At 41.7% G+C, this 26,663-nt stretch overlaps 1 protein-coding gene across 1 annotated transcript in view; it reads left to right on the top strand.

The window, feature by feature from the left end:
* LOC106565447 (E3 ubiquitin-protein ligase MARCHF9-like) overlaps positions 1–25,861 on the top strand; it is a 32,193-nt gene extending 6,332 nt beyond the window's left edge. The window contains exons 2-4 of the mRNA XM_014132593.2: positions 22,773–22,928; positions 23,278–23,470; positions 25,458–25,861. Of these exons, the coding sequence (XP_013988068.2) occupies positions 22,773–22,928; positions 23,278–23,470; positions 25,458–25,792 (684 nt within the window). The 3' untranslated portion in view covers positions 25,793–25,861. The remainder of the gene's footprint in view (positions 1–22,772; positions 22,929–23,277; positions 23,471–25,457) is intronic.
* The last annotated feature ends 802 nt before the right edge of the window (positions 25,862–26,663 follow it).

The following is a 26,663-nucleotide window of genomic DNA, read 5'->3' as shown; positions in this document are numbered from 1 at the left end:
ACAACTGAGCAAGAGGACAAGTACATTAGGGTGTCTAGTTTGAGAAACAGACACCTCACAAGTCCTCAACTGGCAGCATCATTAAATAGTACCCGCAAAACACCAGTCTCAACGTCAACAGTGAAGAGGCGACTCCGGGATGCTGGCCTTCTAGGCAGAGTTCCTCTGTCCAGTGTCTGTGTTCTTTTGCCCATCTTAATCTTTTCTATTTATTGGCCAGTCTCCGCCATATGTCTTTTTCTTTGCAACTCTGCCTAGAAGGCCAGCATCCCAGTCGCCTCTTCACTGTTGACGTGAGTTTTATTGCTTCTTTAATCAGGACAACAGTTTTCAGCTGTGCTAATATCATTTCAAAAGGATTTTGTAATGATCAATTAGCCTTTTAAAATGATAAACTTGGATTAGCTAACACACCGTGACATTGGAACACAGGAGCGATGGTTGCTGATAATGTGCCTCTGTATGCCTATGTAGATATTCCATTACAAGTCTGCCGTTTCCAGCTACAATAGTCATTTACAACATTAATAATGTCTACACTGTATTTCTGATCAATTTGATGTTATTTTAATGGACAAAAACTTTTGAACGGTAGTGTACATTTCAGTTAATGGGGGCAATTGAAATGGAATTGATCCCAACCATAGTTATGGTCAGCCGTTTACCCAAATGTAGTGAGAGGTAACTGTTGGCCTTGAAACCTCTTCAGGAAAAAGCTGAGGATTTTGAGGAGCACAACATTAATCACATACAGTACAATAGCACTACACCTATATCACACGTCTATCACAGTTTCTCTCTTCCGTCTCCTCATCGATTCTTCAGGTTAAGTGTCTCAACAGGTGATGGCCCGGCCTCCGTGGCGCTTGCCATTTATCTTCGACAAACACAATTAGCCACCTCGTCAGGAGGTATCAAATATTCATGATCATTAGCAGGCCGTCCTCCAGGGGCTCGGTGATGGGGGTGACTCCCTGTTGACATTGTCAACCTGAGATGGAGAGATGAACATGCTGTGTCACTGTGGGTCAACCGGCCTGGGCCTGTATTCACAAACTGTCTCAGAGTAGAAAATTGGTTGTAAGTGGTGAGAATAGAGACATTTTACTCCTACTGTTATGGGTAAAAATAAAAGCTATGCATGAAGCTTCTTTAGTCATTAGAGTCATACCTAGTCTAAATATATTTAGGAGACCTCATGAGCTGTCGTAACCAGTTAAGAGTTACCAGCAGGTGTCTTGATTAGGAACATGCAGCGAGTCAGTGATTCCTGCACCACATGCAATTGAATTGGAGTTGTTAAAATAATGTTTTGATATTTCTATGAGAACCATAAATAATCTAGACCTACATGCAATGGTATCATTTTCGCTTTGACAATGATTTCACACAAGGCCTATTTCACATCATATGCCTACATGTACCTATAACCCCTACCCACTGGGCACAGAAGTCAGTTCAACATCTAGTTTTGGAGTTGTCAACTAATGTGAATTGAATAAAAACATCACCTTGTCATTGGATTTAGGTTAAACGTTGGGTAAAAAATATGAAATGACCCTACGTTAATTACTTTTTTCAAATTCAATCAGTTTTCCTGGTTGATTAAACATCATAACAATATATTGTTTTGTTGAAATCAATCACATGGAAACAACGTTGATTTAACCTGTCTGGGATAGGGGGCAGTATTTTCACGGCCGGATGAAAAACGTACCCAATTTAAACAGGTTACTACTCTGGCCCAGAAACTAGAATATGCATATTATTAGTCGATTTGGATAGAAAACACTCTGAAGTTTCTAAAACTGTTTGAATGGTGTCTGTGAGTATAACAGATCTCATATGGCAGGCAAAAACCTGAGAAAAATCCAAGCAGGAAGTGAAAGTCTGAGAATTGTAGTTCTTCTTTTGATTCTCTATCGAAGCTACAGTGTCTGTGGGGGACGTTGCACTTCCTAAGGCTTCCATTGGCTGTCTAAAGCCTTCAGAAAGTGGTTTGAGCATTTTCCTGTCACTGGGCAGATAATAGGAGCTCAGTTACTGAGTGGTCTGCCTGGCAACAAAGGGATTGGATATGCGCAGTCACACTGTTCCTTCTTTTTCTTCTTGAATGAATATGCTATTGTCTGGTTGGAATATTATTGCAATTTTACGTTAAAAATACCATAAAGATTGATTTTAAACAGCGTTTGACATGCTTCTAAGTACGGTAATGGAACATTTTGACTTTTCGTCTCTCGTTCCGCGCTCGCGTGTTATGCATTTGGATAAATGATCTGTACGCACGAACAAAACGGAGGTATTTGTATATAAATATGGATTATTTCGAACAAAAACAACATTTGTTGTTGAAGTAGCAGACCTGGGAGTGCATTCTGACGAAGATCAGCAAATGTAAGAGAATATTTCTAATACTAATTCTGAGTTTAGGTTGCCCCGAACTTGGCGGGTGTCTGAATAGCTCACTGTGATGGCTGAGCTATGTACTCAGAATATTGAAAAATGTGCTTTCTCCGTAAAGCTATTTTAAAATCTGACACAGCGGTTGCATCCAGGGGTAGTCTATCTATAATTATTTTAATAATTGTTATATATTTTGTCAACGTTTATGATGAGTATTTTTGTAAATTGATGTGCACATTCACCGGACGTTTTGGTGGGAATACATTTTCTGAACATCACGCGCCAATGTAAAATGCTGTTTTTGGATATAAATATGAACTTTATCGAACAAAACATACATGTATTGTGTAACATAATGTCCTTGGAGTGTCATCTGATGAAGATCGTCAAAGGTTAGTGCTTCATTTAGCTGTGTTTTGGGTTTTATTGACACATGTCCTTGCTTGGAAAATGGCTGTGTGATTATTTTTGTCTATGTACTCTCCTAACATAATCTAATGTTTTGTTTTCGCTGTAAAGCCTTTTTGAAATCGGACAATGTGGTTAGATTAACGATAAGTTTATCTTTAAAATGATGTAAAATAGTTGTATGTTTGAGAAAGTTGAATTATGACATTTTGTTGTTTTTGAATTTTCCGCCCTGATATTTCACTGGCTGTGTCCCGCGTCCCACCTAGCCCATAGAAGTTTTAAGCAGTTTTTGCCAAGTGGGTAGGCTATAATAAATACGTTTTTCTTTTGATGATTTAATTACCTGCCTTCCAATCGTTTTTCCGCCATTCATTTTTCCCATAGGGGACTTTAGAAACACTTAAAATAAGGGCTGTGTTTCGTGTAGGCTTACCCTGGCATGACATTTTGATAACCATGTAAATCTCTCTCGAACAAGTTGAATATTACCAATATATTCATGTTTATTTACTCTCAGATTCGAAAATGTTCATTAGCGTCAAAGTAGACATCATGCAAAACTACAAATCCCTGCAAGGCCAGCTCCTGCATGTCATCACTAACTGAAACCTTTGCTAACAAGTATTGTGTCAATTGAAAACTTGCACAAGACAGATCGCAGAATTGTCAATTTTAAGAAATGTAGCCAATTTATTAATTACTAAATTTAGCTAATATTAGATAGTTAATCCAGAGATTCTGACCTTTGCCTCTATTGGCAGTCTTGTGTAGGTCATCATGGCATTTGTAGTTCTTTATGATAGCCACATTAGCAGTTAATTAGCATTTCATTTTGGGGGGGTAAATACTTGCGAATATATTGATATGGTCACCTTGTCCTAGAGAGATTTACACGGTTATCAAAACGTCACGCCAGGGTAAGCCTACATGAAACACAGCCCTTATTTTAAGTGTTTCTAAAATCTCCTATGGGAAAATTAATGGTGGAAAAATGATTGGAACCATTTCCCTGTTTGACTGCTAGGTTTTATGAGTATTATGACTGATACTGTGGTACTCTATGTCATCATTGGTTCACCTGTCTCTCTTTAACATCCCATTAACAAATAAATCATTGGTTACTTAGCTGTCTACATTATTTGATTCATAAGGTGTTATGTGCAAGGAGTAGATTCACTTACCCTTGAATTAGCCCATTTAATGTTGTTGGTTCTTTTCGGACCCAGCTACTTTGGTCCTTGCCAATTGAACCATCAACTGGTGTGGATATTTATATGCCCCGAAACAAATCTTATTTATATTAAGTTGTTGTGATGGGCACTCTGTGCGTGTTTTGGGATGGGAATCAAGTTTGGTCCCACCCATGCTCAATACTCCATACTTCATCCGCCAAAACATCATAGTGACAGAGAGGCAAAGATACAATCCAGCTAACAATTGTTGGCTCCCAGAATATTCCTAGGGTATTCCAATAATGTTCATGACAGACACATTCCATGAATTGTTCAGGAACGTTTTCAGTACTCTGTGGAGACATTCTTTCAACATTCAATTTGTATATGAAAATGTTTTGTCCATGTCTGTGATCATTAGCTGTTAGCTGAGAATAAGTATTGCTTGACGAGGAATTCACTGCTGCTCAGTTATTGCATCCAGATGTCTTACTTTATTCTTACTGAACATCAAGACTGAGATACTGTAACGGCCATCGTTAAAGGTAGACCAAGGCGCAGCGTGTTGAGTGCTCATACTTGTATTTATTATACTGAAACACTATAAACAAAACAAGAAAATGACAGCCAGCAGTTCTGTCAGGTTAACATGAACTAAAGAGAAAATAACCACCCACAAACACAATGAAAATAAAAAACCTACTTAAATATGGTCTCTAATCAGAGGCAACGAGATTCAGCTGCCTCCAATTGGAGACCAACCCCAAACAATTCCAAAATAGAAATAGATACCCTATAATAAACATAGAAATAGAAGAACATAGAACATAACCCCAAAACACACAGACAAACACCCCCTGCCACGCCCTGACCAAACTACAATAACAAATAACCCCTTTTACTGGTCAGGACGTGACAGATACACTTGGTTGCAGGATTCAAACACAATATAATGTTCATAGAATGAACTACAGAGACCAATAACACTACTCAATGTATAGAACAAAATCTAGGCAATAGGGGTGAGAGAAATTAGTCCTACTATTTTGGATGAATTAGGATGTATCACAGTGGAAAGAATCACTGTGATTGAATGAAGGAAAATACCAAATCAGAGCACCAGCACTGACTGACTGTGATTACTCCACATACAGTGCCATCAGAAAGTATTCACACCCCTTTACTTTTTCCACATTTTGTTCTGTTACAACCGGAATTTAAAATTGATTAAATTGAGATTTTGTGGCACTGATCTGTACACAATACCCCATAATGTCAAAGTGGAATTTTGTTTGTAGAATTTTTTTGGTCTCAGCTGGTAGAGCATGGTGCTTGCAAGGCCAGGGTTGTGGGTTCGATTCCCACGAGGGGACCAGTAGTAAAAAGTATGAAAATTAATGCACTCACTAACTTTAAGTCGCTCTGGATAAGAGTGTCTGCTAAATTACTAAAATGTAAATGTAATAAAACAAATAAAATCTGAAATGTCTTGAGTCAATAAGTATTCAACCCCTTTGTTATGGCAAGCCTAATAAGTTCAGGAGTAAAAATTGAAAGTATGTCCATGAAATGGACCGCATAAAAGCTCAAGAGTGTTTTGTAAGTGTGCGTAATTGTAAAGTGTTTTTATCCTAAGTGGACACTGGCACTACATAATTTCAACATGGAAAATTGGGTAACATTTGGTTGAGACATTGATCAATGAGATTACAACCTATATTCACCCACTTAAAAAGACATTTGAATTTCCAATGCTTATAACCACCTAAAAGCACAACCAAATTCCAATGGAAAAACAATGTCTGATATTTTTTGGTTAAGTTGTCACACAAACATCTTATCACTTCACTTTCAACCAATTAAAAGCACAGCAAAGTTCAAATGGGAACAAAATGTCATATATTTTGTTAATTTATACGGTACAAAAGAGGAATGGGATATCACTGTGCTTCAACTAATATGAAAAACAAATAACCTGTATTGCAGTTGAGATTACATTAAAAGTACATGGTGCAAGTGATCAATGCCGTTCAAGATTCTGCGTAGATTATTACAGCGATTTTGAAGATCTCCACAGACCTGCGATGACCTATGTATGCTATTTTGAACATGCATGCTTTATATGATCACTTAAGAAGAAATGTATAGTCACAGTAACCTCAAAATTTGCCCATGGATGTGTTACTCATTTTAAGGTCAAATGTTACATTAGTTTGCAAGATAGCCTTAACTTTTATAAGGGCACAAGGCGAGACCCAAATGCAGACACAGGAGGCAGACGGTTGAGCTCCGATATTTATTACACCAAAAGGGGTCGGCAAAAGGCAGGTCGGGGACAGGCGAGAGTTCATAAACCAGGTCAGAGTCCAAACAGTACCAGGCGATAGGCAGGCTCGAGGTCAGGACAGGCAGGTGTTCAGTGATCAGGTCCGAGTCCAAACAGTACAAGGGGATAGGGAGGCTCGAGGTCAGAACAGGCAGAGTGGTCAGGCAGGCGGGTTCGGCGTCAGGACAGGAAAGGGTCAAAACCAGGAGGACTAGGGAAAAATAGGAGCTAGGACAAACACTGGTTGACTTGGCAAAACAAGACAAACTGGCACAGAGAGACAGGAAACACAGGGATAAATACACCGCTGATAATAAGCGACACCTGGAGGGGGGTGGAGATAAGCACAAGGACAGGTGAAACAGATCAGGGTGTGACAACTTTAGGCTATTTACTGTATTACAAAATTTAAATTGAATTGTGCTTGCTTGTCAATGCAGCAAATAACAACATTTGAAGGAGATGCATCTTCTGCTTGGATTGTTCCGTCTGTGCCACTAACTTAGTCTGGCTTTAATTCTAGTTTGTCAACAAATTAATAATTGACATGTTGGATTCACGTCTCCATCTCAACCTAAATCAAATCAAACTTTAAATCACTTCAAATAAAGTTTGATTTGATTTAGTCCTATTCTTTAACTTTGATATGTTGGATTCATGTCTCCATCTCAAACAAACATTTAAGTTATAGAATAGGAATACATCAAATCAGACTTTAAATACACTTTAAATCAAGTTTGATTTGATTTCTTCCAATTCTTTAATTTAGATATTTGGTTGAGATGGAGATGAGAATCCAACATATAACTGTTTTATTTGTAGACAAACTGGAATTAAAGCCAGACTAAGTCAGTGGCACAGATGGAACTATCCAAGCAGAAGATACAGTTGAAGTCGGAAGTTTACATACACTTAGGTTCGAGTCATTAAAACTCGTTTTTCAACCACTCCACAAATTTCTTTTTAACAAACTATAGTTTTGGCAAGTCGGTTAGGACAACTACTTTGTGCATGACACAAGTAATTTTTCCAACAATTGTTTACAGACAGATTATTTCACTTCTAAGTCACTGTATCACAATTCCAGTGGGTCAGAAGTTTACATGCACTAAGTTGACTGTGCCTTTAAACAGCTTAGAAAATTCCAGAAAATGATGTCATAGCTTTAGAAGCTTCTGATAGGCTAATTGACAACATTTGAGTCAATTGGAGGTGTACCTGTGGATGTATTTCAAGGCCTACCTTCAATCTCAGTACCTCTTTATTTGACATCATGGGAAAATCAAAATAAATCAGCCAAGACCTCTGGTTCATCCTTGGGAGCAATTTCCAAACGCCTGAAGGTACCACGTTCATCTGTACAAACAATAGTAAAGCAAGTATAAACACCATGGGACCATCATACCGCTCAGGAAGGAGACGCGTTCTGTCTCCTAGAAATGAACGCACTTTGGTGCGAAAAGTGCAAATCAATCCCAGGACAACAGCAAAGGACCTTGTGAAGATGCTGGAAGAAACTGGTACAAAAGTATCTATATCCACAGTAAAACGAGTCCTATATCAACATAACCTGAAAGGCCGCTCAGCAAGGAAGAAGCCACTGCTCCAAAACCGCCATAAAAAAAACAGACTACGGTTTGCAACTGCACAGATCGTACTTTTTGGAGATGAAACAAAAATAGAACTGTTTGGCCATAATGAACATCATTATGTTTGGAGGAAAAAGGGGGACGCTTGCAAGCCGAAGAACACCATCCCAACCGTGAAGCACGGGGGTGGCAGCATCATGTTGTGGGGGTGCTTTGCTGCAGGAGGGACTGGTGCACTTCACAAAATAGATGGCATCATGAGGATGGAAAATGATGTGGATATATTGAAGCAACATTTCAAGACATCAGTCAGGAAGTTAAAGCTTGGTTGCAAATGGGTCTTCCAAATGGACAATGACCCCAAGCATACTTCCAAAGTTGTGGCAAAATGGCTTAAGGACAACAAAGTCAAGGTATTGGAGACCTCAATCCTATAGAACATTTATGGGCTGAACTGAAAAAGTGAATGCGAGCAAGGAGGCCTACAAACCTGACTCAGTTACACCAGCTCTGCCAGGAGGAATGGGCCAGAATTCACTCAACTTATTGTGGGAAGCTTGTGGAAGGCTACCCAAAACGTTTGACCCAAGTTAAACAATTTTAAGGCAATGCTACCAAATACTAATTGAGTATATGTAAACTTCTGACCCACTGGGAATGTGATGAAAGAAATAAAAGCTGAAATAAATAATTCTCTCCACTATTATTCTGACATTTCACATTCTTAAAATAAAGTGGTGATACTTACTGACCTAAGACAGGGAATTTTTACCAGGATTAAATGTCAGGAATTGTGAAAAACTGAGTTTAAATGTATTTGTCTAAGGTGTATGTAAACTTCCAACTTCAACTGTACATCTCCTTCAAATGTTGATATTTGGTTGCGTTGACAACCAAACACAATTCATTATCCATAAATATCATGACATTTTAAATCAACCGGAGCTTGAAACCCTAGGCCTACTGTATGGTATATTGTTTGTTGAATTCTGGGTTGAATTCAAACAATTGGTGTTGATGACTTATACAATATGCCTAGGGTTTCAAGCTCTGGTTGATTTAAAATGTCATGATATTTAGTGATATTGAATTGTGTTGTGGACTGTATAGCATCATTGATCATTGGTCACATTTCATTTGATCTGTTAAACCTACCCTTTGGAATTACTTTGATAACAACAAAGAATCTATTTTGTTTTTAAGTGGAGATCTCTCAACAATCATTCTAACGATAGCTTATTGGTAATAGTCAGTGACAAATACCTAAGCTGGGCTTGGTTAAAACCTTGGATGGGAGAACATGGGGTAGCTGTAGTTTGGTAAATTCTCCAGTAGGAGGTGCTGCCCAGCCTATTGTTTTTTTAAATGAACATAGTGGGTATAACCTTGAAAAACTATCATTGTTTTAAAGGTACAAATTCAAAATATTTTATACAAGGTCTGTCTATGTTGAAATTTGGTTACCATGAGGGAAAGGGGATACCTAGTCTGTTGCACAACTGAATGCGTTCAACCAAAATGTATCTTCCTCATTTAACCCAACCCCTCTGGATCAGAGAGGCGCAGGGGGCTGCCTTAATTGACGTCATCAGCGCCCAGGGAGCAGTTCTTCGAGGGTTAACTGCCTTGCTCAAGGGCAGAATGGCAGATTTTTCCACCCTACCAGCTCAGAGATTCAAACAGTGACCTTTCTGTAACTGGCCCAACGCTCTTAATTGCCAGGTTACCTGCCGCCCATGTGTGCAGATCAAATCCTGTCGTTGAAATTTCACCCTCAAAACAAGAGTTGACTACTTTTTTCAAATCCAATGCATTTTCCATGCAGATTCTAAATCACAATACATTGAAACAACGTTGATTTAACCAGTTTGTGCCCAGTGGGAGGCCATTGGCTTTCTGGATGGCGATGCCATGCCGGCAAACAGGCAGTGAGACATCCGCTGACTCACCGTCCACCCCTCCTTCCCATCACCGTCCTCCCCTCCACTCCTCTTTCCTCTCCGTCTCTACAGCAGCCCTGTGGCTATCTGGAATCTGAGCACACAAAAACACATACGTATACTCTCTCTCTCTCTCACACACACACACACACACACACACACACACACACACACACACACACACACACACACACACACACACACACACACACACACACACACACACACACACACACACACTGCAAAGACAGAGCTTTAACTAAACTCACAACAACATAGGCTTGCCAGAGAGGAGAGGAGATATAGAGGAGAGAGAGAGAGTGTGAGAAAGGTAAACAATGTGAGGGGGGAACACAGCAAGCGAAAGAGAGAGAAACAAAGAGGAGAAGGAAATGGGCAGTGGGGAACCGTAAGGGCCGTCAGAGAAGGGTTAGGGTTATAATTGTTGTATTTTTTAAAAGTACATTTAGTTCCAATTTTTATTTAATTCCTATCTTTTCAATAATATTTAAATAAAATTCTGATTTAATGTCTTCAGTTTGTTTTGGAAAGAAAAGGGTTCATATTGAAGAGAAAAAAAGATCCAGTCAGGATTTTTATTTGGTGGTCTCTGGGGATATAAATCTAGCTATCTAGCTTAGCTGTTGGCTAGGCCTTCAGAAGCTAGACAGAAGGCCTCTGCAATTCAACTGTATTAGAGCAGAATTCGGAAGTCAAAGTGGAATCAACCAATCACATTTTGACTTGCAATAGTTGAGACTAAAAAAATGTAATAATTGGAAACGGATGCCATCTCGAAGGCCTAGAGACACGTCACTACCACATATTATCCATTATATTGACCAGATACTCAAGTGGCCGCTCTAACAATGGAAAGAAATGTATATATTTGTTTAAGTCAGTTGGGAGGAGACCATTCTAGCCAATGAGATCACTGCACCTGTACATAGCCAATCTGTAAACAGCCCATCCAACTACCTCATCCCCATACTGTATTTATTTATTTATCTTGCTCCTTTGCACCCCAGTATCTCTACTTGCACGTTCATCTTCTGCACATCTACCATTCCAGTGTTTAATTGCTATATTGTAATTACTTAGCCACCATGGCCTATTTATTGCCTTAACTCCCTTATCTTACCTCATTTGCACTCAGTGTATATAGACTTTTTGTTTTCTTTTTTTCTACTGTATTATTGACTGTATGTTTGTTTATCCCATGTGTAACTCTGTGTTGTATGTGTCGAACTGCTATGATTTATCTTGGCCAGGTCGCAGTTGCAAATGAGAACTTGTTCTCAACTAGGTTAAATAAAGGTGAAATAAAATGTAAAAAATTAAATGAGAGGGCAGATATGCGTGTGAACAACAGGCACAACTGAAATATAACGGTTTTTATTTTTCACGGTTGCCTGGATGTCTTGTGTCATACTTATATCAGTACACTCGTAGCAACCTAAGCAGTACGAAACTTTTATTCAATCTAATAAGCCAGTATATTTTTTGTTGACCAAATTCTCAGTAACCAGGTTTCCATCCAACCTTTTTATGCTAGTAAAGTACATGTCGGATTAAAAATGTTTTGACAGGTCTGATGGAAACAGAAAATTTGTCTGGAAACTTTCCAAATGTCGACAAAACTAAATACGCTAGACAAGGTGGGATCTTTTTTGTGTCTGTAAAATAAATTATGCAAGAAATGTAGGTGGGAAGTTTTATGCGCAAATATTGATATAATAACCATCATATCGAAGTAAACTTGGAGTCAACTCATCAGGAAAGCATAACGTTCATTAGGCGTCAGATTAAATAAATGATGATGAACTTCACAGGGTGGTGAAAGTGCAAGGTGGCCTCCTGAATGGCGCGGTGGTCTAAGTCACTGCATCGAAGTGCTAGCTGTGCCAATAGAGATTCTGGTTTCGAGTCCAGGCTCTGTTGCAGCCGGCCACGACGGTTGGGTTGTGTTTCGGAGGACGCACGGCTCTCGACCTTCGCCTCTCCCGAGTCCGTACAGGAGTTGCAGCGATGAGACAAGACTGGATGCCACGAAATTGGGGAGAAAAAAGGGTAAAAAAAAGAAAAAGTGCAAGGTGATGAGCTTGATGCTCCTTTCTAATAAATATTGAGGGTCTTATTCTGGTGACATGATCATCGATGCTTGGCTGCCGTTTGACAAATAAAAAGAATCTCACTCTTTTGTCCATAATAATCTCATCATGTAGACCATACCCACCTGTATCTGCGAGCTGTTAGCTAGAGCGCATGTGCCAATACCAGAGTGGGCACACTCACTATGTAATGCACAGTGGGGAGACCCACTGAAGGCCTGGTCCGAGGAGGAGGCACAGGCTTAACCAGGATGGGGAGACCCACTGGAGGCCTGGTCCGTGGAGGCGACACAGGAGAGCCCAGGATGGGGAGACCCACTGGAGGCCTGGTCCGTGGAGCAGGCACAGGACTGACCAGGATGGGGAGACCCACTGGAGGCCTGGTCCGTGGAAGCGGCACAGGAGAGACCAGGATGGGGAGACCCACTGGAGGCCTGGTCCGTGGAGGCGGCACAGGACGGACCAGGATGGGGAGACCCACTGGAGGCCTAGTCCTGGGAGGTGGTACAGGACGGACGAGGCTGGAGAGATCCACTGGAGGCCTGGTCCGAGGAGGAGGCACAGGATAAACTGGGCTGTGGGGGAGCACTGGAGTTCTAGACTTTACACTCTTTACCCATACTCCAGGCTGAATGCCCACTTTGGCCCGGCACGGGCGGAGCGCAGGCATTGGGCGAACTGGGCCCTCCCAGCGCTCTGGAGACACAGTGTGCAGCGCCGGCGCAGGATAACCTGGACCGAGGAGGCGCACTGGAGACCAGACGCGCTGAGCTGGCACCATTCGCCCTGGCTCGATGCCCACTCTTGCATGGCACTTGCGGGGGGCTGGAATGTAGCGCACCGGGCTATGCACGCGCACTGGAGACACCGTGCGCTCCACAGCATAACACGGTGCCTTACCAGTACCACGCTGCTTCCGGTAAGCACGGGGAGTTGGCTCAGGTCTACCGCCTGACTCCACCAATCTCCCCGTGTGCCCCCCCAAAAAATGTTTTGGGGCAGCCTCTCGTGTCTGCTGTGCTCCCTTTCCTCATACCAGCGCCTCTCAGCTATCGCTGCCTCGATCTCCCACTGCGGGCGGCGATAATCCCCAGTTTGAGCCCATGGTCCACCTTCATCCAGTAATTCCTCCCATCTCCAGGAATCCTGAACGATCCTCTCCAAAGTCCATGAGTCCACATTATTCTTCTCCTGGTGCCTCTCCTTCCTCCGCTGCTTGGTCTTGGTAATTCTGTAACAGCCGTCGTCAGAATTAGACCAAGGTGCAGCGGAGGATGTGTTCATCATTAGTTTTAATGAAAAAGAGAACACTACAAAAATAAACAAAAGACGACAGCAAAACAGTCCTGTCAGGATTAACTCTACACAAGACAGAAAACACTAGACAGAAACAATTACTCACAAAATCCAAAGGAAAAACATGCTCCTTATGTGTGACTCCCAATCAGCAACAACGAACTTCAGCTGTGCCTGATTGGGAGCCACACACGGCCCAAAACAAAGAAATACAAAAACATAGAAAAAGGAACATAGAACGCCCACCCAATGTAACACCCTGGCCTAACCAAAATAAAGAACAAAAACCCCTCTCTATGGCCAGGGCGTTACATTTAGATATACTGTCTTGGCCTAATTCCAATACTTCCAAAGTATACAGCAAATAATGGCATTATTGTCACCATAAAAGGTGATGGGCGTTATTGAGGCAGAGTTATAATGCTCATTCGCGTGCGCAGTTTCATGACAGGTCTGATTTTATATTGGGAAACATGGGTATGTATAGCATGCGCCAAGTTGATAAATCTCAAAAATGTTTGCGTACACCGATATTTAGTGTAAAATTTACGCAACGGTTATAAATGAGGCCTTTTCAAGATTAACTTACAACATGAAGTTAAGTTTCAAATGATAACTTAATTTTAACTTTACCTGTTGTCTGCCAATTTTTTGTGATGTTATCTTTGATACCAGAGTTCCGAGGCATGCTAAACAGTATACTTCGAAGCAGTGTGTCCATGCCTGCATCACTTTATCAGAAGCATGTGATCAGTTAAGTCCGAAGCAACCACCTGATTGGTTTGGTAGAAGACAAAAATGCAACACTGAGCACGCGCTACGGAGTGTGGGACATCATCTATAACAGTGGTCACCAACCTGTCGATCGCGATCGACCGGGAAGGCAAAGCGTTCCCATTTTGAACCATTTCATGTGTCTGAAGGTACAGTGAGGGAAAAAAGTATTTGATCCCCTGCTGATTTTGTATGTTTGCCCACTGACAAAGAAATGATCAGTCTATAATTTTATTGGTAGATTTATTTGAACAGTGAGAGACAGAATAACAACAAAAAATCCAGAAAAACGCATGTAAAAAATGTTATAAATTGATTTGCATCTTAATGAGGGAAATAAGTATTTGACCCCTCTGCAAAACATGACTTAGTACTTGGTGGCAAAACCCTTGTTGGAAATCACAGAGGTCAGACGTTTCTTGTAGTTGGCCACCAGGTTTGCACACATCTCAGGAGGGATTTTGTCCCACTCCTCTTTGCAGATCTTCTCCAAGTCATTAAGGTTTTGAGGCTGACGTTTGGCAACTCGAACTTTCAGCTCCCTCCACAGATATTCTATGGGATTAAGGTCTGGAGACTGGCTAGGCCACTCCAGGACCTTAATGTGCTTCTTCTTGAGCCACTCCTTTGTTGCCTTGGCCATGTGTTTTGGGTCATTGTCATGATGGAATACCCATCCACGACCCATTTTCAATGCCCTGGCTGAGGGAAGGAGATTCTCACCCAAGATTTGACGGTACAAGGCCCCGTCCATCGTCCCTTTGATGCGGTGAAGTTGTCCTGTCCCCTTAGCAGAAAAACACCCCCAAAGCATAATGTTTCCACCTCCATGTTTGATGGTGGGGATGGTGTTCTTGGGGTCATTGGCAGCATTCCTCCTCCTCCAAACTCAGCGAGTTGAGTTGACGCCAAAGAGCTCCATTTTGGTCTCATCTGACCACAACACTTTCACCCAGTTGTCCTCTGAATCATTCAGATGTTCATTGGAAAACTTCAGACAGGCATGTATATGTGCTTTCTTGAGCAGGGGGACCTTGCGGGCGCTGCAGGATTTCAGTCCTTCACGGCGTAGTGTGTTACCAATTGTTTTCTTGGTGACTATGGTCCCAGCTGCCTTGAGATCATTGACAAGATCCTCCCGTGTAGTTCTGGGCTGATTCTTTACCGTTCTCATGATCATTGCAACTCCACGAGGTGAGATCTTGCATGGAGCCCCAGGCCGAGGGAGATTGACAGTTATTTTGTGTTTCTTCCATTTGCGAATAATCGCGCCAACTGTTGTCACCTTCTCACCAAGCTGCTTGGCGATGGTCTTGTAGCCCATTCCAGCCTTGTGTAGGTCTACAATCTTGTCCCTGACATCCTTGGAGAGCTCTTTGGTCTTGGCCATGGTGGAGAGTTTGGAATCTGATTGATTGATTGCTTCTGTGGACAGGTGTCTTTTATACAGGTAACAAGCTGAGATTAGGAGCACTCCCTTTAAGAGTGTGCTCCTAATCTCAGCTCATTACCTGTATAAAAAACACCTGGGAGCCAGAAATCTTTCTGATTGAGAGGGGGTCAAATACTTATTTCCCTCATTAAAATGCAAATCAATTTATAACATTTTTGGCATGCGTTTTTCTGGATTTTTTTGTTGTTATTCTGTCTCTCACTGTTCAAATAAACCTACTATTAAAATTATAGACTGATCATTTCTTTGTCAGTGGGCAAACGTACAAAATTAGCAGGGGATCAAATACTTTTTCCCTTACTGTAGAACTCCGCCCTCTCTGGCAGGCCCAGAGAGCAAATCAAATCCACCTGTAAGCCTACCGCTGGCCAATTAGATAGCTCAGATCACCGTGTCTGTGCAGTTTCCTCGAGCCATAGACTGTAAAAAGAAACTTCGAACCCACAGCAATGTTGATACTGTGAGATTTCAGAACTTTTAAAGCCATGATTAGAGAGAGACTCAGCGAAGACTGTGTCCCCTTTTTCTCAGCGGAGGGAGGGTGAGCGGAGGGACGGTGAGTCGGGTGAGCAGAGGGACGGTGAGTCGGGTGAGATCCAGCCGCTCCCTCCCCTCAGATGCAGGCTTCATACAACAAATTATGTATTACCAGTGTGATCATATTGCTATCATATAGCAGGATGACACACACTCTACAGTGCAGTCAAGCAGAGCAAAAAACTTTGGTAGGGCTCTTTTAAAATCTGTATTTATTTTTGGGCTAATTCTTTTTTTTCTTCTTTTATATTCAATTTTCTTGGTTTGGTTTTTCCAGGTTTCAGATTTCCCAAAGTTTTTTCCTGGTTTTCCCACAGTTTTTTCTAACTTTTTTATATAAAAACAACACATTTGGATCTTTTGGGATTTTCAGTGTTCACAATAAGGCTTAAACCACATCAGAGGACCACCTTTGAGGTCTGGAAAAAATATAAGAAACTTAGATTTTTTTTGTGTAGTTACCTTTATTTCATTGTGCATGCGCTGTTTGTATGTGTATTTATTATGGATCCCCATTAGCTGCTGCCAGGGCTGGGGTCCGGGAAGAGTGGTGTTTCTGGTTAGCAGTGTTTCTGTAGCGCAGTAAGCTCATATGTGATGGAGTTTGCAAATCAAATGCCCACTTGTGGTGCCACTGGACAGTGAAAAATGAGTAAGTGAACCTTTATTTATTGTCATTTAAATTAGTTTGCAGTAGTTATATAAGTGTTGAGTTAGATTATATAGCTACCTCAATCATTATTTCAAATGATTTTAGTGACTTTACTGCAATTGCTAGTTAGCTAACAGACCTGCTAACTTTCTTTGTTGTTACTTTTAAGGTTGGAACCAACATGATGTATCTCCAGCTGGCAGAGAGGCAAGAACCATTCGTCAGCCAGATCATGGACAAGCTACACTACTCACAGCCCTGTGTAATGTTCAATATAACTGCATTGCTGGACTTTTTTAAACTTAATGTATTTGTATTGTTTAAAAAATATATAAAGGAAATATATACACAACCGTTCAAAAGTTTGGGGTCACTTAGAAATGGCCTTGTTTTTGAAAGAAAAGCACATTTCTCTCTCTTTGAGTCAACTACTCACCACATGTTATGCACTGCAGTGCTAGCAAGCTGTAGCTTATGCTTTCAGTACTAGATTCATTCTCTGATCCTTTGATAGTGTGGACAAATTGTCAGTTCATGCTGCAAGAGCTCTGATAGGTTGGAGGATGTACTCCGGAAGTTGTCATAATTACTGTGTCTATGGAAGTCTATGGAAGGGGGTGAGATCCATGAGCCTCCTAGGTTTGGTATTGAAGTCAATGTACCCAGAGGAGGACGGAAACTGTCTGTCTTCCGGCTACACCATGGTGCTACCCTACAGAGTGTTGTTGAGGCTACTGTAGACCTTCATTGCAAAACAGTGTGTTTTAATCAATTATTTGGTAACGTGAAGTAGTTTTACCTAAAAATGAGAGCTTTTTAAGTGTTTCACTATTTGAATTTTTATGAAATTTACTGAGGAGGATGGTCCTCCCCTTCCTCGTCTGAGGAGCCTCCACTGGTACAGCATCATGTGATATAAGGCATTTATGCATGTGTTATGAATGACTGAAGGTGTCTGACTTTAAAGTAAGTACATTGTCAGGTGATATAGAGTCTTTATGGATGTTTTATGAATGACCGAAGGTGTCTCACTTCAAACAAAGTATTATACGGCACTACATGAAGTGTCAATAAATAGGTTATAAACATTCTGCCAATTTATTAAGGTTCTCATGATCCACAGGTTACTGTAAGATGTGAGAGGTATTTAGATGGCTTGATGGAACTGAAAAGCTTGTGTTTGTGTGTGAGCAGTGTGACAAAAACAACAACACAGAGTTACTGTCACGACTTCCGCTGAAGTTGGTCCCTCTCCTTGTTCGGGCGGCATTTGGCGGTCGAAGTCACCGACCTTCTAGCCATCGCTGATCCACTTTTAATTTTCCATTGGTTTTGTCTTGTCTTCCATCACACCTGGTTCCAATTCCATCAATTACATGTTGTGTATTTAACCCTCTGTTCCCCTTCATGTCCTTGTCGGTAATTGTTTATTGTAGTGCTTATGCATGGTATGCTGGTGTTTACCAGGTTTTGTTTGACCCAGTTATTGTATTGTTCTGTTTACAGTGGTTTATGGATATTAAACAACACCGTTGTAAATCAGTTTTCGCTCTCCTGCGCCTGACTTCTCTGCCGCCAGTACGCACCTCACTACAGTTCCACATGGGATAAACAAACGTACAGTCAATAACACAATAGAAAACTCTGTATACAGTGTGTGCAAATGAAGTAAGGAGGTAAGGCAATAAATAGGCCAATAGTGGCAAAGTAATTACAATTTAGCAATTAAACACTGGAGTGATATATGTGCAGATGAGGATGTGCAAGTAGAAATACTGGTGTGCAAAAGAGCAGAAAAACAAAAACAAATATGGGGATGAGGTAGGTAGTTGGTTGGATGGGCTATTTACAGATGGGCTGTGTACAGCTGCAGCGATCGGTAAGCTGCTCTGACAGCTGACGCTTAAAGTTAGTGAGGGAGATATAAGTCTCCAACTTCAGTGATTTTTGCAGTTCGTTCCAGTCATTGGCAGCAGAGGACTGGAAGGAAAGATGGCCAAAGGAGGTGTTGGCTTTGGGGATGACCAGTGAAATATACCTGCTGGAGCGCGTGCTATGGGTGGGTGTTGCTATGGTGACCAGTGAGCTGATATAAGGCGGAGCTTTACCTAGCAAAGACTTATAGATGACCTGGAGCCAGTGGGTTGATTACAACCTGTTAACAATGGTGCCAACATTTTGTGGCTGATCTTTCACATCACCAACGAACTATCATGGTCCAAACACACCAAGACAGTCGTGAAGAGGGCACAACAACACCTTTTCCCCCTCAGGAGACTGAAAAGATTTGGCATGGGTCCACAGATCCTCAAAAAGTTCTACAGCTGCACCATCGAGAGCATCCTGACCAGCTGCATCACCGCTTGGTATGGCAACTGCTCGGCATCTGACTGTAAGACGCTACAGAGGGTAGTGCGTACGGCCCAGTACATCACTGGGGCCAAGCTTCCTGCCATCCAGGACCTATATACTAGGCGGTGTCAGAGGAAATCCCAAAAATTGTCAAAGACTCCAGTCACCCAAGTCATAGACGGTTCTCTCTGCTACCGCACAGCAAGCGGTACCGGAGCGCCAAGTCTAGGACCAAAAGGCTCCTTAACAGCTTTTACCCACAAGCCATAAGGCTGCTGAATAATTAATCAAATGGCCCCCCTGGACTATTTACATTGACCCCCCTCCCAATTGTTTTTACACTACTGCTACACGCTGTTTATTATCTATGCATAGTCACTTTACCCATGCCTACATTAACAAATTACCTCGACTAACCTGTAACCTCACACATTGACGCGGTATTGGGATACCCCCTGTATATAGCCTCGTTATTGTTATTTTATTGTGTTACTTTTTATTCTTTTTTTACTTAAGTTTATTTGGTAAATATTTTCTTAACTCTTTCTTGAACTGCATTGTTGGTTAAGGGCTTGTAAGTAAACATTTCATGGTAAGGTCTACACCTGTTGTATTCGGCACATGTGACAAATAAAGTTCGATTTTTATTTGATTTGAATGTGTCAAAGACCTAACTGGGTCCAGCACCGCACGGTATGGCTTGTTATACACTATACATGTATATACAAAAGTATGTGGACACCATTTCAAATTAGTGGATTCAGCCACACCTATTGCTTACAGGTGTATACAATCGAGCACACAGCCATGCAATCTCCATAGACAAAAATTGGCAGTAGAATGGCCTTACTGAAGAGCACAGTGACTTTCAACGTGGCACCGTCATAGGATGCCCTGCTAGAGCTGCCCCAGTCAACTGTAAGTGCTGTTACTGTGAAGTGGAAACGTCTAGGAGCAACAACGGCTCAGCCGCGACGTGGTAGCCCACACAAGTTTACATTGTCTGTCCTCAGTTGCAACACTCACTACCGAGTTCCAAACTGCCTCTGGAAGCAATATCAGCACAAGAAATGTTCGTGGGGAGCTTCATGAAATAGGTTTCCATGACCGAGCAGCCACACACAAGCCTAAGATCACCATGCGCAATGCCAAGCATCAGCCATTGGATTCTGGAGCAGTGGAAATGCATTCTCTGGAGTGATTAATCATTCTTCACCATCTGGCAGTCCTATGGACGAATCTGGGTTCGGCGGATGCCAGGAGAACGTTACCTGCCCCAATGCATAGTGTCAACCGTAAAGTTTGGTGGAGGAGGAATAATGGTCTGGGGCTGTTTTTCATGGTTCGGGCTAGGACCCTTAGTTCCAGTGAAGGGAAATCTTAAAGTTACAGCATACAATGACATTCTAGACAATTCTGTGCTCCCAACTTTGTGGTAACAATTTGGGGGAAGGCCCTTTCCTGTTTCAGCATGACAATGCCGCCTGTGCACAAAGCGAATTGTATGTTGAGATCAGTGTGGAAGAATTTGACTGGCCTGCACAGAGCCCTGACCTCAACTCCATCGAACACCTTTGGGATGAATTGGAATGCTGACTGCAACCCAGGCCTAATCGCCCAACATCAGTGCCCCACAGCAATGTTCCAACATCTAGTGGAAAGCCTTCCCAGAAGAGTGGAGGCTGTTAGAGCAGCAAAGGGGGGACCAACTCTATATTAATGCTCATGATTCTGGAATGAGATGTTCAACAGGCAGGTGTCCACATACTTTTGGTCATGTAGTGTATTGTTGTCAAAGACCTGACTGGGCCCAGCACCCCATGGTATGCCTTGTTATATTGTTGTATGCATGTTTGTGTACTGAGGAACATACTGAGGAACAAGAAAGCCACTTTCAATTTCATTATGTTGGGGGCTTTCATGAAAGTAGTTGTTGCCTGGTGTAATGTGAGTAACATTATATCTCTTTAGAGTGTGTGTCAACCTGCAGCACAACATGTCACCCTTTATAAAGCACATGTTTGTCATATTCGACATAGTGGGTTATGTCACATTTGACATTGGTGATTATGTCAGACAGTTATGCCACATTTATGAACCCTTTATAAAGCATGACATATGGTTATAGATGCTTTGTAACACATGTATGTAGTGCTTAGGAAGGCATTATGAAGGCTTTATGAAGCCTTTATAAGCTGAACGTCATTTAAAGAGGGACCGTCTTTTCACTCATTATCTCTGTTACATTTACCTGTAATCGTCACAGCCAGCCCTTACCATTCCACTCCATATCTCTTCTTCTTTGTACCTCACCTGCCCTAAGTCCTCTTTCTCAAATCCAGCCAAACAACGACAACGACAACAACAACAACGATAGTGTACAGCATAATCACCAGAATTGTACTCCAAACCACTCTAGACTTTCACTGCTATGAACAAATACTGATTACATATTTTGGAAACATATCCTCTGGTGTGTGTGTGTGTGTTTTTTTAGGTTTTCTGGAATGGTTATAGTTATATAAAAAAGAAATTGTAATGTGTTGTACTGGACAATCCTGGTTATAGTTATATAAAAATCCATTTTGTAATGTGTTGTACTGGACAATCCTGGTTATAGTTATATAAAAATCCATTTTGTAATGTGTTGTACTGGACAATCCTGGTTATAGTTATATAAAAATCCATTTTGTAATGTGTTGTACTGGACAATCCTGGTTATAGTTATATAAAAATCCATTTTGTAATGTGTTGTACTGGACAATCCTGGTTATAGTTATATAAAAATCAATTTTGTAATGTGTTGTACTGGACAATCCTGGTTATAGTTATATAAAAATCAATTTTGTAATGTGTTGTACTGGACAATCCTGGTTATAGTTATATTAAAATCCATTTTGTAATGTGTTGTACTGGACTATCCTGGAAAATGTATACCATCTTATTACCATGGAAATGCTTGTCCTCTTCCATCCTCCATCCAGACTCTACCACAGTGAGTAATGTCCTGGACTAGATGGCAGGACTTGATGGAAGGGAATAAACCACAAGATGATGCTGATAAGCCACCTGACCCTGACCTCTAACCTCAGCCAGTGGCTATATGAAATGACATTGATATTCATGTTGATCTCATGTTGAAGGGAATCAAAAATATGTCGGAAGTCCTATTTTAGATGGCAATCCAGTGATATTGCTAGATACCAAGGTGTAGGTGTACTCATGTTTGTCTCAAATGACTATTCAAACAACACCCTTAAGAAAACCCTGTACCCAGAAGTGCCTCTAGAGATCCAGGTGAACACTTGTTTTTGAACATCCGTGTCAGCTTCACCGACGATTCAGTGCTTAGTGCCTGGTCTCAGGGTTTGAGCATCCGTGTCAGCTTCACCGACGATTCAGTGCTTAGTGCCTGGTCTCAGGGTTTGAGCATCCGTGTCAGCTTCACCGACGATTCAGTGCTTAGTGCCTGGTCTCAGGGTTTGAACATCCGTGTCAGCTTCACCAATGATTCAGTGCTTGGTGCCTGGTCTCAGGGGTTTGCAGGCTTTTGTAGCAACCCATCACTAATACACTTGATTCAACAAATCTATGAATCATCCACATCATGCTTAGCTGAATCAGGTATTTTAGTGCTGGTCTGGACCAAAGGTCTAGGATCAAAAGACCGGAGTAGTTGCCCATGCCTTCAGTAGATATTTAGAGAGATGTAACTGAAGCATATCTCTCTGTTTCCTTCTCTGTGTCCTGCAGGGGGAGTTGCTGAGCCCGTGTCGCTGTGACGGCTCTGTGCGCTGTACTCACCAGCCCTGCCTCATCCGCTGGATCAGCGAGAGAGGCTCCTGGAGTTGTGAGCTCTGCTACTTCAAGTACCAGGTCCTGGCCATCAGCACCAAGAACCCACTGCAGGTACAGGATCTGTTTGTTTGTGCATGTGGATGTAAGTGACTACAAGTGCTGCCCTATACCTCAGGGTTTCCATACCAAATCCAAGGTATTCTGTGAATGCTGAAGCATCGCACTCCAATGCTCCAAAAATACATACAAATGTAACAAAACACCTTTTCACGTCTTCCTGCCTGCAACTGCGTAACATCAGTGCACAGATAATTATCTCCACCAAAAAGACACACACATTGATCCACCTCTCCCTCCCCTCTCTCCTTCTACCTCCCTCTTTCTCTCTCCACCGCCCCCTCTCTCTCCCCCTCCCTCTCTTTCCCTCTCTCTCTCTCTGTATATCCCCCTCTCTCTCCAGTGGCAAGCCATCTCTCTGACGGTGATAGAGAAGGTGCAGATAGCAGCCATCATCCTGGGTTCTCTGTTCCTTATCGCCAGCATCTCCTGGCTGGTGTGGTCGTCCCTCAGCCCTTCGGCCAAGTGGCAGCGCCAGGACCTGCTCTTCCAGATCTGCTATGGCATGTACGGCTTCATGGACATTGTGTGCATAGGTAAGCTAGAAGGTTCTATAATGTAGACCTCACTGATATACTATCAAAGATAATCATAAGCTTTTGTGATTGCAATTGCAGGTATGTGTAGAGTTGCATATAACAACAAAGGAGAATACCTACATGCTTCCATACTTTGACATAGTGAAGCATCTTACAGTTTTAAAAATTTCAGTGGTGCAATTTTCACAAGTATGTGGTACATTTTCATAACTCTTAGCACAAAACTAAAGAACAGTTCATCATAAAGGCAGTTGTTTCAAAACTCAAAGCACACTTTCAATTGACTAAGTACAACACACAAAATCATACAGTCACTTTTTCCCCAGACTTAATCAGTGTTTCATCTACTGTAGAAATACATGTTTTGTTAAACAACATTGTACTGTTACATAATCTGATCGCTTAAACGTTTGGTAAACCTAAAGATTGTACATGTAAACTGGTTTGTCTACTACAGATTTTGAGAACTACATAATGAAAATGTATGTCTGTAATGTAGAAACATAAAAGTATGATATATATACTCAAATGCACTACTACTATGATCACTGTTATGATTTTACTTCACAGTAAGTTTTAAAAAAATCAGATATTGACAAGACCAGATATGTGCAACAAATCTAATTTTATTGGTTGCATAAACAGATTAGATGTTACAGCAGGTGCAGCGAAATGCTTGTGTTTCTAGCTCCTACAGTGCTGTAACTCAATTTCAATACAGTACCAATATGCAAATAATCCAGAAAGTCCAAAACAAGAAAGAAATGCATCCCTACGGCCAATACCAGGGGTAGTCAACAGTGGTCCTGGAGTGCTGCAGGCACTGCATGTTTTTTTATTTAACTGACCTGGAAGACCAGGTGTGTTGAATTTAGGCAATCACTGAACTGATTAATGAGCTCAGTTTGTCAAGTGTGGGATCTAGTTGGAACAAAATATTTCCTGCGAATCCTGCCCATCACCGGCAGCTAAAATCAAATCAAACGATGTGTGTGTCACCCAACACTCTCTCTCCTCCTCCACTGAAGTAATGTATCTGCTCCTTGGTGCACCTTGGAAGGAACCACTTATTATGGAGAATAGGGGGGGTACTCTTTTCCTGGTCCAGTCAGTGTGCCCCCTCCGCAAACTACTGCTGACAGATCTTTTTATAAATAAATGTTATCAAATGTGGGCTTAAAAATTAACTTTAGTTATTAATTTAACATCTGAAAAATAAATAAAAAACAGGACATATCTGATTGCCTAGCAATCTTGCACAACGAAAGGTTTTGAATGTAAGACTGGCTGCATTACAAGTGTTACCAGTTTGGTGTTTTGTAGTAAGAGTTTTGAAAATTCACCACATTCTTCTGAAAATAGTACCAAAGCAATAAAAAAACGGTATTAACTATTGATCATTTTAGCATTCATGGTCAGTTCTCCTTGTAGTTGTCAGCTGTGTGTGTGTGTATAATTTAGTTAGTGAGAGCAATTTGTTTGTTTTGCTCGTTTCTGTTTGGGCTTTCATCTCACTTAGGTCGTAGTCTGTGTGACATGTAATGCTGAAAATGTACAGCCACTTCTCAAGAGCCTTGTGCATCCAGACTGTTTAAATATTTACAGCATACTTGTGCAAAGGTAGCCGACAGTCATTTCTGCTTTAAAGTTTTTTTCCCCCCAGAGTGCGTTCTTACTTTCTCTCCTGTCCTTCTCTTTCTCTGTGTCCTTTCATCTGTTTCCCTCTTTGTCTGGCTATTCACACTCTGCAATCTTTCACTTCTCTCCATCTACTTGCCTTCCTCCTCCCTCCGTCTATTTTCTATTCACTGTCTCTCTATCTCCTACCTCTTGTATCGCTCCTGCATCCCTCACGTTCATACCTGTCCTCTCTCTTTCTCCCTTTCTCTCTCTTACTTGCCCATGTCTGTCTGTCCATGTCTGTCTGTCCATGTCTGTCTGTCCATGTCTGTCTGTCCATGTTTGTCTGGTTTTCTCTGTCCAGGTCTTATAATTCATGAGGGATCGTCTGTATACCGGATCTTTAAGCGCTGGCAGGCGGTGAACCAGCAGTGGAAAGTACTGAACTATGAGAAAGACAAGGACCTGGGCGACCCCGTCAGCTCCAGCGGCAAGGGTGGGGGGCGTGGGGGTCGAAACCCTCCCCACAGTTCAGCCGGGGCAGACAGGGGAGGCCGGGCAGGCCAGCGTGTTAGGACTATTCTCAACCACCACTGCGGCTACACCATCCTGCACATCCTCAGCCAGCTGAGGCCCAATGATGCACGCATCAGCGCCACGACCAACCGTGAGGTGGTCATGAGGGTCACCACCGTATGAGACCGGACTCTGCAGGTGGGAGGGATTTGGACAACAGCCAACAACCACCCAGATCCAGCTCCTTAACCCCCCCCCCGCACTGAGTATCTCCCTAAGCCCAAAGTGTGGCGCAGTGAGAGTGAACAAAAACACAACGGCATAGACGCAGAGATCCTGCTTCTGATAACCCTCCTATGAGACACGAGGGGAGGGAGAGCAGCACAGTTAGAGTGTTGTTGAAGTTACAGACACAGACTGTAGGACAAAACCATTAATAAAAAAAGACAAAAAGGAAATGGCTTCGATTAAAAAAAAAAAGATGGAGGTCTTTCTTTCGCCAGGTGAAATACACAAAGTATTGTCATTATTCCTGTTCTTCTATTTTCTGAAGAAAAACTCAAAGTATTGTTCCTGATTTAGATTTTATAATCGAGAACATGTTGAGGAAAAATGGCAAGGGACATTTTCTTACATCTGCCCCCCAAACCCATGCCACCAATTATGACCCACATCTCCTTCTCCTCCTCAACTCAACTCATCCCTGTATCCCCATAACCCATAAACCCCCCGCTCTTTCTCTTTATTTTTCTTCACGGTGTCTGTGAAAGACATTCTCTGTCCACCTGTAACACCTACACTGTCCCTTTGGCGCAAAGCAGACATGGAACCCTCTAAAGAATACGAGCAAAAAGGTGCAATAAAACTATTTAAAGAGATATGACTGACACAACTGAATGAGATTCCAACATTACAATTCATCTTCTGCAATAAAGAAACCTGTACATGTCATGGTGAAACCCTGTGTGATGTCATAGTTTTATCAATATTGTATGTTGTATTGTTTAGTTACTGTGTGAAGTTTTGAGATTTGTACCTTGGAATATTTGAATAT

Source organism: Salmo salar, chromosome ssa12, assembly GCF_905237065.1.
Source record: "Salmo salar chromosome ssa12, Ssal_v3.1, whole genome shotgun sequence".
NCBI classification, from domain to species: domain Eukaryota; kingdom Metazoa; phylum Chordata; class Actinopteri; order Salmoniformes; family Salmonidae; genus Salmo; species Salmo salar.
Note: the sequence above shows the minus strand (reverse complement) of the source record. Positions and strands in the feature narration are given on the sequence as shown.